Raw genomic sequence first — 18,939 nt, forward strand, 5'->3', positions numbered from 1 at the left:
ACTTCAGAACTTTAAGCGGGGAGTTATCATGATCACATTTGCACTTAAAAAAAAAAAATCACTTCAGAAGCTACAGAGTTTACAGAAGACATTCAAATATTTATTGGAGTCATGAATATATGGAAAAGATGAGAAGGTAAATTGGGAGACCACTTGTCCAGGGTATTATCTACAACTGAATACTTGGCAATTATTAAGTATTATTAAAACATGCACACTGGAAAATGATAAGGGGAAAAGACTGAAAAAGAATACATGTAGAGTTACCTCAATTATGTAAGAAATAACATACATGAAAAAGAGACTAAAATGTTAATAGTGATTATATCCCAGAACTATAGGTGACGTAGTTTTATCTAGATTTTTTGTGTTTTCAAAATTTCATATAATGAAAATATATTAAGTGTTTTTAAATTTTTATTATAAAAGCATTTTTTTTAAAGGTCACTACAATAGCCGAAGCAGGAAATGATGAGGGCCTGAAATAGAACAGCAGCAGGGAGGACAGCTATAAAAGGGCAGAATAGAGGGAGGGAAAACAACAATCCGATGGTCAATTGGATTATGACAGAAGGGGAACAAGAATGACTCTTAGGTTTTTAACACTGGCAACTGAGCAGATGGTCGGTTGTGACAGTCACAGAACTAGGAGGAAGAAGAACAGGTTTTTGGGAAAAGAAGATGAATTTCACTTTTATTGGTGGAGTGTCAAGTGCCTGGTCATCATCTAGGTAGAGATGTTAGCATAGGATGAAAACAAGAGTGTAGATTCAGGGGATAAAGTTGGATGAGGAAAAAAAAAGATTTAAGAATCCAGATATAGATGGCAATTCAAAACAGATAAAAAGCATGTAGTGAAAAGGATTATTAAGGAAATAATTATTAAAGAAACTTTTAAAGAATTAAATAATTAGTAGACTTCTTACAATTTATTATCTGATCAAACTATACTTTTAAATATAATACATCATCAATCAATTTTGTAAGAGGTCATATATAATTTATATAAATTAAACTGGGGAATTTCCTGGAGGTCCATGGTTTGGACTCTTCCACTGTAGGGGGCCTAGGTTCAATCCTCCGTCAGGGAACCAAGATCCTGAAAGCCATGCAGCATAAACATATTTATATATAAATAAAAATAAAACTGACTTCAGTGTCACAAAGGGGGAAAAAAAATCAGTTTTGAATGTTCCCTGAAACTTCAGTAAATAAAATAAATAATAAGTATTTGTCTTTATTCCCAATAGTTTCACAAAAGTCCTAAAAGTGGATTTTCAGGTGGCCTGAGTCCTTGGAGGTACATTTGGATCTAGGTAAAAATTATATTCCTTGAAGTTTCATAAAATCACGTAAGTTACCTTTTCTCTAATGACTACTCCCACCAGTCTTGACCAGATGCTCTCTTGACCTGGTCTCTTTTCATTTTTTTTTTTACTCCACGTTGACAATCAGAAAAGTTCAATATATGAATAACCTAGCTAACAAAAACTTATCCAAACATGCCTTTTAAATCCCAGCTGATATTTTCAGGACCACCAAAGTGTGGAGCAGGTATTTAGTACAATCCCCTATTCACTCCATCATTCCAGTTTAAAGGTAATTAGACTGTCCTTAAGCATCTCCACTGAATGGAACTCAATCTGAAATAATCCCAGAGGAATGTCCAAAAGAAGCCTCCCTGGGCCTTCTCTCTACAGCTTTTCCCCACAGCGACAATTAGTGTGGCTTCTCCTTCCATTAGTGTTTGAACACTCACTGAATTCAAAACTGTCCATGAACTTAGTTAGGGCCACACAATTTTAGACCTGGAACATCTCTGTCTAGCCTTCATTTTCTAGATGAGGAAGCTATGATTCAGTCTGTAAGAGACTTCCCCAAGGTTGTAGGAAAGACAATGAAACAACTAAAGACCCAAGTCTCCATACTCCTAGAACAATACATTAAGTGTTTTCCAAGATAATAAAATCCAGACGTTTCACTGGATCTTTAAAATCACAATTGCATTTGATTAGTAATAAAGACAGACCGAGGGTGTGCGTGTGAGTGTTAGCAAGGGAGGAGGAAGACACTGGAGACCCAGTGCTTCCAACCACTTAACTGCTGGAAGTATAGCCTAGTAAGACAGTCAGAGTCAAATTCTTCTCGTTAAGACTAATGTACTATTATCTAGACTGTAGGTAATGTTAATGATTCAATTTATTTTATATTTATACTCTATTATCCCCAGAAAATACTTGAGACAGTTTACATAATTAAGATTCAAATAAGACCAAATTATAATGATTCAATTAAATAACCAAGTGTTAATTCTCCAAAAATGAGTTACTAAATTAAGTTTTTAAAATCATTAAGAATATGAGTACAAGGATAGGGAAGGAAAAATCAGTACTATTTGTCACTTTTAGAGATGGCATTAATACATTCAAAATTCCTGAAGTCTATTTAGAAGTGATATTTAAAGGTCAGCATGAAACATGGAAATAATTAGTGAGGCTTCTGTACTGACACTGAGAACATGCTGCAGAAGAAGTCTTAATTTATGAAGATGATATATGATCTTGTAAATTAACAACTAAGTATCAGCCCTGATTGGAGAAGAAAATGGCAACTCACTCCAGTATTCTTGCCTGGGAAATCCCATGGACAGAGGAGCCTGGCAGGCTACAGTCCATGGGGTCACAAAGAGTCGGACATGACTGAGCAACTAAACCACCATCAGCCCTGATAGACTAAAGTAAAAAACATAAGAAGACAGAAGGATTTCGGGAAAATAAACTATACTGAAACACTTTCTTAACAGATGTGCCAAAAATAAAGCTCATATGGTAAACATTTCATGGAAAAGTCATGAGCCCTTTGGGATCTGAATGGAAAGCTCCTGACAAAATTGAGAATTTCTCACAACTGAGAAAGAAAAACAAATTTTCTTCCAGGCCCTCTTCTGAGAAACAGTAATGTCTAAAGGAATGATATATCCGTTATTCAACATCTCAGTTTCTCTCCCAAGTTATGCCATGCAACTCCATGTCTTGAAAAGAAAAATTGTTACCTGAGCACCACTACAATTGGACTTTCACTTCCAGTTATGACCATTAACCCCTTCCAGATCATTAGTGCCGAGGAGACAATCATTCCAAAATTTAGGACTTGATAATAGAGCTGTAAGAACAAGAGAAGAGATCAGATCCATAGTTAGCCCAACCGAGGAAAGCAACCGAGAGCAGTATCAATTTTAAAGTTTCAAGTAGTACTATTAGGGTACCTGAAGTTCACACACTTCTTTTAAATTTTTATTTATTTTTTTGGCTGTACTGGGTCTTAGTTGTGGCATGTGTGATCTAGCTCCCTGACCAGGGATCGAACCCAGGTCCCCTACACTGGGAGTGCAGAGTCTTAGCCACTGAACCCCAGGGAAGTCCCAGAGACCGCCTTTCAAACAGTGTAATAATTACCCCATCAGTACATCCCAGTACAGCCGCTCAACCCACCCAAAGAATCCTGCTCCGCTTTGTTTGCTAAAACACATTACATTCATATGATAACATCATTTTCAGAACTTTTCACATAAATTATTTCATTTGGGCTTCACAACCATTCAGCTTAAATTCCATCACATTCACGGCACACACCAGCCAACAGCAATGTACCTGTGCTTCGAAACTCCTCTAGGATTTACTTTTGTACAATACATAGCCCTTGATAATTACAGGCTATTCAATGACATTTAACCTGAACCCTCATTTTGTAGGTGATGAAACTTAGTCTCAGAGAGAGGAAATGACTTTGTCAAAGCCAAACCGCTTGTTTTATATTATTTTTTGAAAAGACGAAAAAGTCTTTTTATTCCAAAGACAGATTTAAGGAAGTAGAGTCAGAGAAGCTAAGGATAGAAAAACTAGCTTTTAAGAAGTGACTGTGGTCAGCTCGTGGATCGGCAGTCAGGAATTCAGCAAGAGGCTCTATTTTCCAAACCTCCCATGCTAAGAAAGTCACCTATATACACTACTGGTTACGGCAAAAGATTATTAAGGGCCCCAATCCAGAGTCACTGAAGGAAGGGCTGTGGGATTCTATAAAAACTACAAAACATAGTTTCATGATTCCTTATTTAAAACCCTTGGGGGTCAGAAAGGCTTCATAATTCAGAATTGGCCAGATTTTGAAAAGATAATACCCGAACATACCATATAGTACATAACACCCCGAGCAGGCAATATCCTATAATCAAGCCTATTAATATTTCTGCAGCAAAACATAAAAACATACTGAAATAAATAAAGCTAAAAATAGCTACATGTCAGTCAGTTCAAATCTGTTTTGCTGAGGAAAAGCTTTCTGTTTCCAGAAGGGCACAGATGTAATATTGTCAGAACAGGTGTGGGATAGCTAATGAAATAACTGGTTGGGTTTTTTTTTGGCTGCACCCTGTAGCATGTGGGATCTTAGTTCCCCACCCAGGGATGGACGCTGTGCCCCCTGCCATTGAGGGGCAGATTCTTAACCACTAGGCTATGACAGAAGTCCCTAAAGTAGCTGTTCTCTAAAAGAAAAATGAAAGATTTAAAAAATCCTGATTTTCTCTGTCCCTGCAAGGAGGTCACTATCATTACTCTTCTCTTTTTCCTCAGACATGTAATCCTATCTTCACTACACAATCATTGTTGTGACATGTATCCAATCATCGAGAGCAACCTCAACAATAGAGAAAGAAGTTGAGTCTCTCACTATGCGTAACTATAAATGTTCCTTAAAAGATGCGCTTGTACACTTGAGTCAGTGTGTGACTGTCAAAACCTAGACAAGCACACTATCTGCGAAAACAAATATTCTGCCTGAGCAAAAGTTTGAAAGTACCGTATTTTTCACTCTCTTCTCCCCTTTTTCATGACAAAAATCTTTACTCAAAAGCCCCTGCTTTCTTCACCATGCTAATGAATGTACAGAGGCATGTAGAGAAAGAAGTATTTTGGGTATCGACAGAAGTAAGGTGGCAGCTACCTAACCTTCTCATACCATTTGGCCATTGCAAGCTGTTAACAGGACATTGTGACATATGTAGAGTAACAATCACAGAACTGAATAGCCCCATTATTTTTTCTATGAAATGGCTGGAACATTACGTTCTTCAGTGTTCAAAGTTAAAGAATGTTATTAAAAACCAGTCAAAGCTCTGTGTAATATCTCTTTGTAGCTATGGCATAAGGATTTATGTGTGCTACTTTTCTTTTGCACTTTTAGGAAGTAGTGTGTAGAGACTTCCCCATAAAGTTCCATGACTAGAATAATCTACATAATTTAAAATACACAGTAAGTAATAAATAACAAGAATTTGAAAAAAACCTACAACAGAAAATTCAGCAAAATTAAGCTGATAGTAAATTTAAATTTTATAATTTAACAAGTTCTAAAATGGAAGTTGGGGCTTCCATGGTAGCTCAGTGGTAAAGAATCTGCCTGCCAATGCAGGATATGCAGGTTCAAGTCCTGGATCAGGAAGATCCCTTGGAAAAAGAAATAGCCACCCACTCTAGTATTGTTGCCTGGGAAATCTCATGGACAAAGGAGCCTAGTGGGTACAGTCCATGGGGTTGCAAAAGAGTCAGAAACGACTTAGTGACTAAACAACAACAAATTTGGAAGTTATATATTTGCACTTATTAGTTACACACCATTATATTTCCTGTTCTCATAAGAGATACTTGAAGTTCAATAAATAGAGTATTTTCATAGGAGTCAGACTTCTAGTAAACTCAAGGGAAGACAAACATGACCATGGAAGCAAAAATGTATCTGAGAGCTACAAAAGAGCGGTTGGCTTAAGTCTTAAATTCTACTTATTTTGAGACCTCAAACTTAAGAGACTTATTAATTCATAATCACAATTCCCCTGGTTTCTAATTCATAGAAGCAGCAGTTAGAAACTAGGGTGTTAGAAGCAAATACACTGAGAGCAGCTACAAGTAAAACTTATGGCACTGAAAAACTGAAGCGTATTCAGAATGGACACTTATTATGGTCCAATACGCAAAGTCACTGAGGCCCAGTGAGGGTCTTAAATGGTAACAACAATAAGAAAAATTCCTGATTTGTCTAAACAGGCATAAGATGACTTTCATTTTTAAAAATCCATTAAATTTCTTTAAAATCTGACAAATGAAAACATATCCACGCAACACTTATATAGTAGTTTCATTCATAATAGCTCAAATTGGGGAAAAAAAAACAAACCCAAATGTCCATCAACAGGTGAATAAATAAATTACAACATTATTTCCAAATGATGGAAAACTACTCAGGAATAGAAATGAATGAACTATTGAAACACACAACATAGATGAATCTCAAGAATATGCTATTTACTCTACTTAATGTTATGGGGCAGCCTGGATAGGAGGGGAGCTTAGGGGAGCATGGATACAATGTATATTTATGGCTGAGTCTCTTTGCCATCCACTTGAAACTATCACAGACATTGTTAATCAGCTATACCCCAATACAAAATAAAAAAGTTAAAAAAACCCCAAACATGTTATTCAGGCCAAGTTGGAGAAAAAGGGATCAAATTTACCTTGCTGCCGAAAATAATTAAAACACTAGATAAAATATGTGAACAAAGGTTTTCAGACACTGGACATGTGACTGTGTCCAGGTAGCATACGACTATGAAAGGAGAAACAAGGTGAGCCCTATAATAGCCCCAACTTATAGACTGGATGGTTTCCAGGCCACAGGGCAAAATGGAAATGTAGCCAGAGCCTACAAGTCTTCTGACTTGATGACAAAGAACTGGGAGTCTGGGGAGACGAAGGCAGCTTTGACTGTAAGGCATTACAGAAATGAGAACTATACAAAGATCTATGCAGCCTCTCTTCTCAAGTCTTCAGCTGAGTGATGATCAGCAAGGATTAGCACATGCATTTAAGGGAAGTAAATCATCTAAAGAACCATCTAAAAGGAGCAACAGAACAATTCCAAAAGCTCATATGGGGCAGGAATAATTTGTTTCCACTGGCCAGAGTAGAAATGTTTTGGATAGCATACTCAAAAGTTACTGTTTAGTTGCGGTGAAAAATTAACCTTGGACTAAAGGCTGCTGTGGACTTGCCTAACAAAACCTTTTTAAAAAGCCTTGAATCGGGAATTCCCTGGTGGCCCAGTGGTTAGGACTCAGAGCTTTCAATGCCGCAGCCCAGGTTCAATCCCTGGTTGGGGAACTAAGATCCCATAAGCTGTGTGGCTCAGCCAGAATTAAAAACAAAGAAGATGGTAGGGGAAAGACTGAGCACATTAGAGACTTGGATGATAGAAAATATGTCCAAGACCCAACTCAAACCTCTAGAGATGAAAAAGAAAACGTCCGAAATGAAAACCACACAGGCTGACTATGGCCATACCACTTTGCATGTACCCAATCTTGCCTGATAACCACACAAAATGGAATAACAGCAGATTAGACATGGCAACCCACTCCAGTACTCTCGCCTGGAAACTCCCATGGATGGAGGAGCCTGGTAGGCTGCAGTCCATGGGGTCTCGAAGAGTCAGACACGACTGAGCGACTTCACTTTGACTTTTCACTTTCATGCACTTGAGAAGGAAACGGCAACCCACTCCAGCGTTCTTGCCTGGAGAATCCCAGGGACGGGGGAGCCTGGTGGGCTGCCATCTATGGGGTCGCACAGAGTTGGACACGACTGAAGCGACTTAGCAGCAGTAGCAGCAGCAGACATCACAAAAGAAAAGTTTAGTGAAACTAAAGTCGTGGTAATAAAAAACTATTTCAAGATGCAACTGGAGATTATCATACCAAGTGAAGTAAGTCAGAAAGAGAAAGACAAATATGAAATGATATCACTTATATGTGGAATCTAAAATATGGCACAAATGAACCTATTTAAGCACAAACTGACTCACAGACATAAAGAATACACTCTCCCGCAAGAAGCAGAGGGAGAGCGAGGGATGGACTGAAGTTCGGGGTTTGGTAGATGCAAACCATTACATTCAGAATGGCTAACCAGGTCCTAATGTACAGCACAGGGAACTATATTCAGTATCTTGTGATAAAACATAATGGAAAAGAATTGAAGAAATAGACAAACTCACAGTTACAGTCCAAAATGTCAATATCCCCTCTCAATAACTGATACAGCAAGAAGATAAAAAAAAAAAATCAATAAGCATAGAAAAGATTTGAACAACACTACCAACCAATTTGACCTAACTGCTATTTACAGAACCTTCTGTCCAACAAGAGCAGATACACATTCCTTTTAAGTACACAGACTGTTCAGAAAGACAGACCATATTCAAGACCACAAAACAAGTCTCAATAAATAGAAAGGAATTTGAATTATGCGAAGAGTATTCTCCAATCACAATGGCACGAAAATAGAAATCAGTAACACAAAGATACCTGAAAAACTGCCCCAAATGTTTAGAAATCAAATAAGATACTTCTAAAATCACCCATGGTAGAAGAAATCAAGAGAATAAAAATACAACATTTCAAAATCTGTGGGATGCACTGATAGTATGTAGAGGGAATTTTATAGCAGTAAATCCTATGTTAAGAAAAACAGAAAGGTCTCAAATTATAAGTTGTGTTTTGGTTTTTATTCAGTTCAAAATATTTTGCAATTTCCCTTTGATTCTCCTTTGACCCATGAGTTATTTAGAAATGCACTGTTTAATTTTCAAATATTTGTAGATTTCCCAAATTAAGTTTCCAACTTAAAACACTAGGAAAACTCAAATGAAATCCAAAGTAACTCACAGAAAAGAAATACTAAAATTAGGAGTAGAAATAAGTGAAATAGAAAACAGAAAAATAGTAAAGAAAAACAAATCAATTTGACTCTGAAAAAGAAGACATATATATGTGTGTAACTGAATCTCTTTGCTATACACCTGCAACTAACACATTGTTAATAGACTACATTTCAATTTAAAAAATAAATAAAGTAAAAATGGTTAAGATAGAAAATTTTGTTAAGTGTATTTCACCACAATTTTACAAAATTATGTGAAATGAAAACAACCAGCTACAAAAGGATTTTGTTGAATTTTACAGTATTCCATTTATATAAAATGTCTCCTTTGATTTACTAAAAGCCAATTGTTGATAAAAAAAATTAAATAAAATAATAAAATATCTAGTAAAGGTAAATTATAGAGATTCAAAGCAGATTAGTGGATGTCTGGGGCTGGGAGTGGAAATAGGCATTGACTAAAAGGACACACAGGATCTGGGATGATGAAAATATCCTAAAAACGGACTGTGGTGGTAGGTGCACAGCCCTATAAATGTACTAAAACCCATGAACTCTACACTTAAAATGGGTGAATTTTATACATTATATGCCAATAAAGTGTTGTTTTTTTTTTTAAGGCACATATTTACAAAAGTAACAGAAGAAAACAAAGTGGGAAAGGCCAGGATGTCCCTGGAGGTCCAGTGGTGAATACAAGGGGTTAACACAGTGGTTAGCTACCTTCCAACACAGGGGGTGAGGGTTCGATCCCTGCTCAGGGAGCTAAGATCCCATATGCCTTGTGGCCAAAAGATAAAACAGAAGCAATATTGCAAAAAATTCAATAAAGATTTTAAAAATGGTCCACACCAAAAAAAAAAAGTACGAAAGCCTTGGAGCAAGAGAAATTTTTTAAATTGACCTGAAATCCAGGAGCCATGAAGAAAAAATGGTAAATTTGACTACCCAAAACAATATAAAGAGCAAATAACCAACAACAAAAAAAATCCAACAATTATGCATGGCAAATTATACTATAAGCTAAATCAAAAGACAAATGACAAACTGGGAGAAAATATTTACTACATACATATAAAACAAAAGACTAATCATCCTATAAAGAGATCCTAGAAATCAATAACAATGATTCAAAAGGAAAATAGGCAAAGTGTTATGAACTGCTAGCTCATGGAAAATGAAATATAAACTCCAAAATCACATGAAAATATGCTCAACCAAACTCATAATGAGCAAAATACAAATAAGCTGTCCTGATATACCACTTTTCATTTATTAGAATGGAAAAAATCTAAAAGTCTGGAAACACAATGCTGGCAAGACTATAGGAAAAAGTGACTTTCACTTTTTGTGAGGGTAGGGGAGAACAATGTAAATACATCAACTATTCATTAAAAAGCAGGAGGAGGGAGTCTATGATCTTATTTTAACTACCTTGTTTTTCTGAGACACTTGGCACTTGATTAACTTCTTCTCACTCCCTGATCCCTTGGTTTCTGTGTCACCAACCTCAGAACCTGACCTCTTCTCTGACATCCCATTAAATACAGTGTTCTAGGAGTCCAACCTTTGCCCTTTTCTCTTTCCACTCTGCAGTCTTGTTTATTCATAGATTCAATCATCACATATCAGCATGTATCACCCAAATCTCTTCTCCAGACCAGACCAATTCTATCCAGTTGGTAAGTATATCCAGTTATTTACTGAAAATCACCCAGGTGTTACATAGACACTTTAAATTCAACCCGTACAGAGCTGAACTCAATCCTTTTCTTCTACCTCCCTCCATATACTCTAGCTTAGTGATTAGTCCCACCATCCATGTAAGTCCTCTAAATTTTACCTTCCCAACATCTTTCACATCCAACCCACTGGCTTTATTTATTTATTTTTTTAATTTTATTTTATTTTTAAACTTTACATAATTGTATTAGTTTTGCCAAATATCAAAATGAATCCGCCACAGGTATACATGTGTTCCCCATCCTGAACCCTCCTCCCTCCCCATACCATCCCTCTGGGTCGTCCCAGTGCACTAGCCCCAAGCATCCAGTATCGTGCATCGAACCTGGACTGGCAACTCATTTCTTACATGATATTTTACATGTTTCAATGCCATTCTCCCAAATCTTCCCACCCTCTCCCTCTCCCACAGAGTCCATAAGACTGTTCCATACATCAGTGTCTCTTTTGCTGTCTCGTACACCAGGTTACTGTTACCATCTTTCTAAATTCCATATATATGTGTTAGTATACTGTATGGATGTTTTTCCTTCTGGCTTACTTCACTCTGTATAATAGGCTCCAGTTTCATCCACCTCTTCTATGACTACTGCCTTACTTCACATCTCATCTCCACTTATCCAGACTACTGAGGCAATACGACAGTTCTATCTCTAGTACATCTTTCTAATTCGTCCACCAATATATAATTATTGTTCGTAAAGTGAAAATAAAATTATTGAGCTGTCTGCTCAAAATCTTCTCTTCCCACCTATAGGATAAATTCCAAACCCCTAAGTACAGAGGGCCTTCCATGATCTGGCTTGGCTCTTGCTGTCCTCTCCTTTGTTCTTATTGAAGTGATTCTCTAGATTCAAACCATAATTTTACGTGTAGTGCAGTATATCACAGTGTCAGTCAGCCTCTTTCCCCAGCCACCCATGTCTCTTAACCAATGGACTCATGGTCAAGTGGCTATAACAGCCAAGATGAAGGTTAGCAACATGGACTTTCACTCACCAAGACCAACTTGGTTCTAGCCAATGTTGAGTGCCTAGACTGCCAATTGCAAAGACCAACAATGCCACCATTCCTGACACCTTCTTCTTTCTAGAATAGACTCGATACAGAGGGCTTCCCTAGTGGCTCACCAGTAAAGAATCTCCCTGCAATGCAGGAGACCTGGGTTTGATCTCTGGGTCAGGAAGATCCCCTGAGGAAGGAAATGGCAACCTGCTCCAATATTCTTGCTTGGGAAACCCCATGGACAGAAGAGCTTCATAGGCTACAGTTCATGGGGTCACAGAGAGTTGGACACAACTTAGCAATTAAGCCACCACAGCCACAGATCTGTCTTCCTTGTCTTCAGTATTTCCATCAAAACCACCACCCATGAATTTACAGAATGCCTATGACTCATTGTGATATTCCATACAACACTGCTTCTGATCAGGAAACTTATTCTACAGGTAATTAAAGCACAACGGTCACATGGGTCCACAGTCATGAATTTCACTGGTCTTATGTGTCCTCCATCATCTGAAGTGGCTGGCCTGAGAGAACAGTGGAAGAGCAGACATTATAAATTCATTGTCTTTCAGTGCCAAATCCATCCTTCTGTGTTACTAGGCTGAGCCCTGTAAACAAGGGCACCTTTTCCCACTGCCTCAAGGATTTACGTTTTTCTTAACAAAGGCACTGCAGGGCCGCTGCAAGATGACAGGGAGTGGGAGGGACTTCTCTTCCCATGGAGTGTTTGTATTTCACCAGGTAGCCAGTAGATCTGAGTACAGGAAGTCTGCAAGTGCTCACCTCGGAGACCATCACAGACTGGCTCCTGCCCACACACACTGGCAAATTTCTCAGCCTCTCAGTAGGCCGCTTCTATGGACCAGTTCCAGCTCACTGCTCCTGCAAATGTCACTGCATGTCCCTGTGGCAGCCACACCCTCTCCAAAGAAGTCTGTTATCTCAGGTTAGGAAGAGGCTTGGAGGGAGGTATTCTGCTAGTTCTTTGTTAACTCCCTTATCCTAGAAGGCATAATTACTGGTTTCTGCACACACTATTTCTGAACCCCTTAAGAGTCCTCTTTTACCCATTTTAGTGGTTGAGCATCTTTTCAGTTCAGTTCAGTTCAGTTCAGTTGCTCAGTCGTGTTCGACTCTTTTCGACCCCATGAATGGCAGCATGCCAGGCCTCCCTGTCCATCACCAACTCCCAGAGTTCACCCAGACTCACGTCCGTCGAGTCAGTGATGCCATCCAGCCATCTCATCCTCTGTCGTCCCCTCTGTCGAGCATCTTTTACCAGTTGACAACTCTCTGTATTTAATACCCTGCTAGTGAAAAAGATTTTCCCGATCCTAAACAAGACCAGATTAGCTTTCAATAATTAAAAAAAGTAATGGATCTGTCCTCGGTCTTGTATATGCGTCCTATTTGCAGTACACTTGCTCATATTAGGTCCAAGTCTAAGAAGAATCTAGGCTTCTGTGTGCTTCACTAGAGGGCCAATTTATTAAAAAGAAAAAGTTACCAAAAATATCTGCAATTCAATCAGAAATCACTACAGTAGCCATTAAGAGTTAAGTGATCCTAAAAGATAGATATAAAAAGAGGGACTTCCCTGGTGGTCCTGTGGTTAAGATTCTGCCCTTCCACTGCAGGGGGCAGGGGTTCAACTCCTGGTCAAAGATCCCACGTGCTTCATGGGCACGGCCAAAATATTTTTTCTTTTAAAGAAAGACAACAAAAGAAAGGATTGTGCCAAGTCTTAAAGTCTTCAGATTTTGGTACGAAAACATACAGATAATTAAAATCCAAAGAAATGCCAAGTTCAATCAAGTAAAGGAAAAGACCTAAGAAGACACTAAAAGGAAATTCTGTGACAGTCAGACTAGTCCATCAGGGTTCAAACATGGATCCAATCAGGCTGACCAAAGTCCTCTGGTCATTAAGAATTATCAGCAAAAACAAAAACAAAAATTCATAGCAAATAGAGAATTACAGATAAAAGTAATATAAAAATTTGGCATAACATACTTATTTAGCAAATAATCATCTTTTCACTCCAGGAAAATTTACAATTAAGCACAGAAATGCTTAAAGGAAATTATGTAGTGTTAATACTCTTATGTTAAGGACTCTGCATATTTGGAATCTTAAGTTTTTGTAACATTTAAAGAGAATCTGACCTATTAAAGTAGGTCAGGTTTGCAATTTTAATTCAAAATGTACAATTGTTATAGATTTATTTTTTAATCAGAAAGCTTACTATTTATATATTACATTCAAATTTAAAGAATTTCCTTTTTAAGAAGGTTGATTATTCAACAAACCTTCTTAAAAAGGAAATTCTTTAAATTTATAAATCAAATGTAATGTTTTTAAGATGTCTGTTTACAAATTAGCCTAAATATTCAAAGGCCCTTAAAAGTGATTCTTAAAATTTGCTAGACCTGGGAAGTCCCTGGAAGCCCAGTGGTCAGGGCCCTGTGATCTCACTGCCAAGTGCCCAGGTTCAATACCTGGTCGGGAAACTAAGATCCCACGGGCCTCGTGGTGTGCCAAAAAAAAAAGCTGCTAGACTTTCAATGGGATAAGATTTGAAAACTGATTCTAAAAGATTTAAGAACTTAGTTTTTAAATTTTAGCCGTTATAAATTGAGGTTTTTTAAAAAATACAAGAATTCTAAACAGGCTTTTCTGCACACAAAGGCTATCTCAATGGGCATTAAGAAATTAACCTACAACCAGAGGAGTGATGGAACCAACTTGCTAAATTCTGAGGAATCTCGCAAGCTGATTGTTAAACACAGTGTTATAAAAATTAGTACAATTACTTTAAAAACAAAGTTAACAAATAATCTAAATTCATCAGTTTCTAATTATTTTATTACATTTTACTATTATCTATGTTCTTGAGATTATTTTTTAAATTTTATTTATAAGGTGGAAATTATAGTTGCATCCTACTACATTTCTTCCTAATTCAATATTCAGTGATGTCATGCCAGTAGCTTGAAATTGGCCATAGTGGAAGTATTTACACCAAAGAAATGGGCAAACTACAAATCAAGGCTTGTGGATTAAGGAAAGCCACAGAAAAGCTGTGCTCTGATATTACAGTAAAAGAGCCACAATGTAAAGGGGAGAAGACAAATAAAATAGTACATAACATAAATAGTACATAAAAGGGCTCTAGAGATCACCTAATATTCTAGGTGATCCTTATTCCTTGGAAGGAAAGTTATGACCAACCTGGATAGCATATTTAAAAGCAAAGACATTACTTTGCCAACAAAGGTCCATCTAGTCAAGGCTATGGTTTTTCCAGTAGTCATGTATGAATGTGAGAGTTGGACAGTGAAGAAAGCTGAGAGCCGAAGAACTGATGCTTTTGAACTATGGTACTGAAGAAGACTCTTGAGAGTCCCTTGGACTGCAAGGAGATCTAGCCAATCCATCCTAAAGGAGATCAGTCCTGGGTGTTCATTGGAAGGTCTGATGCTGAAGCTGAAACTCCAGTACTTTGGCCACCTCATGCGAAGAGTTGACTCATTGGAAAAGACCCTACTGCTGGAAAGGATTTGAGGCCGGAGGAGAAGGGGACGACAGAGGATGAGATGGCTGGATGGCATCACCGACTGGATGGACATGGGTCTGGGTAGACTCCAGGAGTTGGTGATGGACAGGGAGGCCTGGAGTGCTGCGATTCATGGGGTCGCAAAGAGTCGGACACGACTGGGTGACTGAACTGAATAGTCTAGGGCAGTACACAAAGACTCAGAAATAATACAAGGGGAGTTCTCAAGACAGTTAAGTACACAAAGTTTGAATAGAACCATGTTCATACACACAGTGAAATGAAATAGGCAGGAAAATTAAACCCCAGTTTACATGAGAGAGAGAGAGAGAAAGGGCAGACTGTAAAATGACTAGGACTTATTGCAAATGCCATTCTAAGGGGCTTGGGACTTTAACTTACAATAGAATCTACTGAAGTTTGAGGACAGGAGAGAAGACATTAATCTGGCAACAGCTTATTGGATGCCATGCAGGTAGTGAAACACTTTAATTCTGAAAATTGTGAAGCAGACAGAAAAAAAATTACATACAGTGAACACACAGGGGGGCCTGGAGGGCTACAGTTCATAGGGATGAAGAGAGTTGGACATGACTGAAGTGATTTAGCACACACAAGTTAAAAATCAATTAAAACTCAAAGCTCAAAAGAATACATACTCTGGTTCCACTTCTATAAAACAAACCCATTGATACTGACAAAAAGCAAATCAGTGGTTTCCAAGTGTTAGAGAGATGAACTACAAGGGATCTCGTGGGTGATAGAAATGTTCTATATCTTTACTGTAATGTATGTATATAACTGTAGAAACTTATCAACTGATACATTTTTTTTTTCTGGCCTTGCCGGGCGGCTTCTGAAATCTTATTTCCAGACCAGGGATGGATCCCGGGCCATCAGCAGTGATAATGACGAGTCCTAACCACTGGACTGTCAGGGGATTCCCTCAGCTGATAACACTTTAAATGGATGGAGTTTACTATATTAAAGTATTCCTCTGTTAAAAAATAATTACAACTCAAATTAATCAAACATTTGATGAAACTTCTAGTTTCCCTCTTTTTATCTAGTAAGCTCTCAGTACGTATGCATGCATGCATACTCAGTCACTTGAGTGGAGTTCAACTCTTTGCGACTGTATGGACTGTGTAGCCCATCAGGCTTCTCTGCCCATGGGATTCTCCAAGCAAGAACACTGGAGTGGGTAGGCATGCCCTCCTCCAGGGGATCTGCCCAACCCAGGGACTGAACCCTAGTCTCCTGCACTGCAAGCAGATTCTTTACCGCTGAGCCACCAGGGAAACCCCTCAGTACCTATAATCACCATCAATTTTTTCCTCAGATACTCTGTGCAAGTAAAACTTCATTTCTAACTTTTCCTCACCCCATCCCCATGCAATCCAATCCTTCCCTCCCCTCCTAACAATCTCTGGTAGGCTGCTCATTTTCTTCACCTGTATAATGGGCATAAAATGACCTACCTCACAGGTATATAATGCACTCCACATATAGCAAGAGCTCAAAATAGTTACTGTTCTGCCTTAGTCATTTTCTACATATTGATGCTCCTTGAAGGTCAGAGTCTGTCTTACTTATCTTTGCATTTTTCTCACTGAACCTAGCATAGGGAACAATAGAGGCCCCAAATAAGAATTTCTCCAGAGAAATGTCTGTGGCACCTAGAAATTCAGATATGGATGAAAAAACACTATTCAAGTGAGAATTTTAAATGTTATAAAGTCATAAACGTCGTGCAATTTGAAAAGGAAAGACCAATTATGACTGAAGGAAGCAGGAAACATGTCTAAGAGGAGGTAACACTGAGGTAGCTGAGGTCTGAAGGGGAATAAGGGGAGGGTGCATATTTTCTTCCCTAAATGGTAATTATAAACTGCAAAATAGAAGTCCAAGAGAAAAACCTTTAATAGTGACATCAGGATCCTTCTTAACAGCAAACTACTGTAAAAAGGTCCGAGGCAAGCAAAACTAGGCTCTGCAGACACTACTGACCTCGAAGACAAAAAGAAGCAACTTTTTCCAATGACTAAATAATTACAGGGCTTCCCAGGTGTCTCAGTGGTAAAGAATCTGCCTGCCACTGCAGGAGACACGGGTTCCATCTCTGATCCGAGAAGATATCCTGGAGAAGGAAATGGCAACCCACTCCAGTATTCTTGCCTGGGAAACCCCATGGACAGAGGAGCCTGGCGGGCTACTGTCCATGGGGTCGCAAAAGAGTCGGACACGACAGAAACGACTAAACAACAACAACAAATAATTGCAACAGTAGTATCCGGAATATGATCTCTAAGTTCAGGATGGAATAAGGTTTAAGGACAAAAATCAGGAAATGTAAGTTTCAAGATCCCTGTACCACTAATATTCTGAGGTACACCTTAACGCTAAAGTGGACTCGAGGGCAAGCAGAGTAACTGTTTCAACTCTGACCTCGAAGGTGGTTCCAGGAAGTCAGTACAGACCGCTGGGGCCCAGCTGTACAACGGGCTCAACGTAGAATGGCTTTTGTGAGGCCTATAACCGTCTCCCCGAGCATCCCAGAAGCCAGAGAAGCAGTGCACTACTAAACCCAGTTGCCGGAATCCATCGGAAGTCACTGCGATTGAAGTTTGCCGCCTTATCCAGTCTAACACAATAAGCAACCCCAACTCCCACTTACAAAGAGCCCTACGGTTTGCACTTGCTTCCCTGTCTCATTATGGGCAATGGAACGTGACGATCAGGCTTCCCGCTCCGCCCGGAGAAGGCCCAGTCTCAGCCAAGGGCTAAAACAGCGAGTGGATAAAGCTATCTCTGAACACAGAATCCACAAAGAGATGGAAGAGTCCAGGCGTCAGACCCGCTCAGGCCCTCACACTGGGGCCCAGAGGTCCGCGGGGCAACAGTGGAAGGTACAAGGGGAACGGTGGGCGGCCAAGCTCACCTGCCGCTTGTTCATCCGCCGCACATCGTCCAAAAAATCTAGAGACAGCATGGCGGGGCCGGCGAGGGGACACGGGAAGAAGAGAGGGCGCGATGTGACCGGCGGGAGGAACGGCTGGCGCACGAGCCAAGCGCACACTGGACAGGACCCCGCGGTGCCCGCGCTTCCGCTTCCGGGGTGGAACCGGCGCGGCCCCGCCCCCTCAGCGCGACGAGGGGACAAAGGGATTCCCGACCAGCCTCCTGGCCTGGCCTCGCTGAAGGAGGCTCTCGAACCTCCTGGAGCTCGTCTGCTGAAGCCCACTTCCCGCGCTCATCCTCGCGGCCCCACACTGAGGTGGCCGCTCAGGGTTAGATAGGAGACCACTTTGCAACCTCCGGAAGGCGGGACCTAGCGCACGCCTGGCCAATAGGGAACCGTGTCTCCGCGGGCAGAAACGGCCCCTGAGTGGCCCGCCTCAGTTCAAGCCCGGGCCGCGAGTCTGGGTGTGGCGCTGGACTTGTCCTGAGCTACGGGAAACTGACGACTGAGGTATTTCCATAAGTGCTCTTGGGTTAGGGCGGAGGCTGTGACTTGCAGAGCACTGCCTGAAGCTTTCAGGAGTTAAGAAGCTCTTAGTTGCAGAGAAAATCTGATAGGATTAAAAACAACCAAACCCAGAAGTGAGAGGGAAACAAGAAGAGAAAACTGCCAAACCATGGGGCTTCCCTGGTAGCTCAGATGGTAAAGAATCTGCCTGCAATGCGGATACCTGGGTTTGATGCCTGGGTCAGGAAAATCCCCTGGAGAAAAGAATGGCTGCCCACTCCAGTGTTGCTTAGAGAATCCCATGGACAGAGGACCCTGGCGGGCTACAGTCTACGGGGTCCCAAAGAGTCAGACACGACTGAGCACCTAATGGATGACGGATGGATTCA

General features: G+C 39.7%; 1 protein-coding gene across 1 annotated transcript in view; it reads right to left on the reverse strand.

The window, feature by feature from the left end:
- Nucleotides 1–18,246, reverse strand: part of SEC11A (SEC11 homolog A, signal peptidase complex subunit) — a 33,151-nt gene extending 14,905 nt beyond the window's left edge. Inside the window, exons 1-2 of the mRNA XM_019983696.2 lie at nucleotides 18,023–18,246; nucleotides 3,053–3,162 (exon numbers count right to left, since the gene is read on the reverse strand). Of these exons, the coding sequence (XP_019839255.1) occupies nucleotides 3,053–3,162; nucleotides 18,023–18,073 (161 nt within the window). The 5' untranslated portion in view covers nucleotides 18,074–18,246. The remainder of the gene's footprint in view (nucleotides 1–3,052; nucleotides 3,163–18,022) is intronic.
- Between the last annotated feature and the right edge of the window lie 693 nt (nucleotides 18,247–18,939).

This window comes from Bos indicus, chromosome 21 (genome assembly GCF_029378745.1).
Source record: "Bos indicus isolate NIAB-ARS_2022 breed Sahiwal x Tharparkar chromosome 21, NIAB-ARS_B.indTharparkar_mat_pri_1.0, whole genome shotgun sequence".
Classification (NCBI taxonomy): Eukaryota; Metazoa; Chordata; class Mammalia; order Artiodactyla; family Bovidae; genus Bos; species Bos indicus.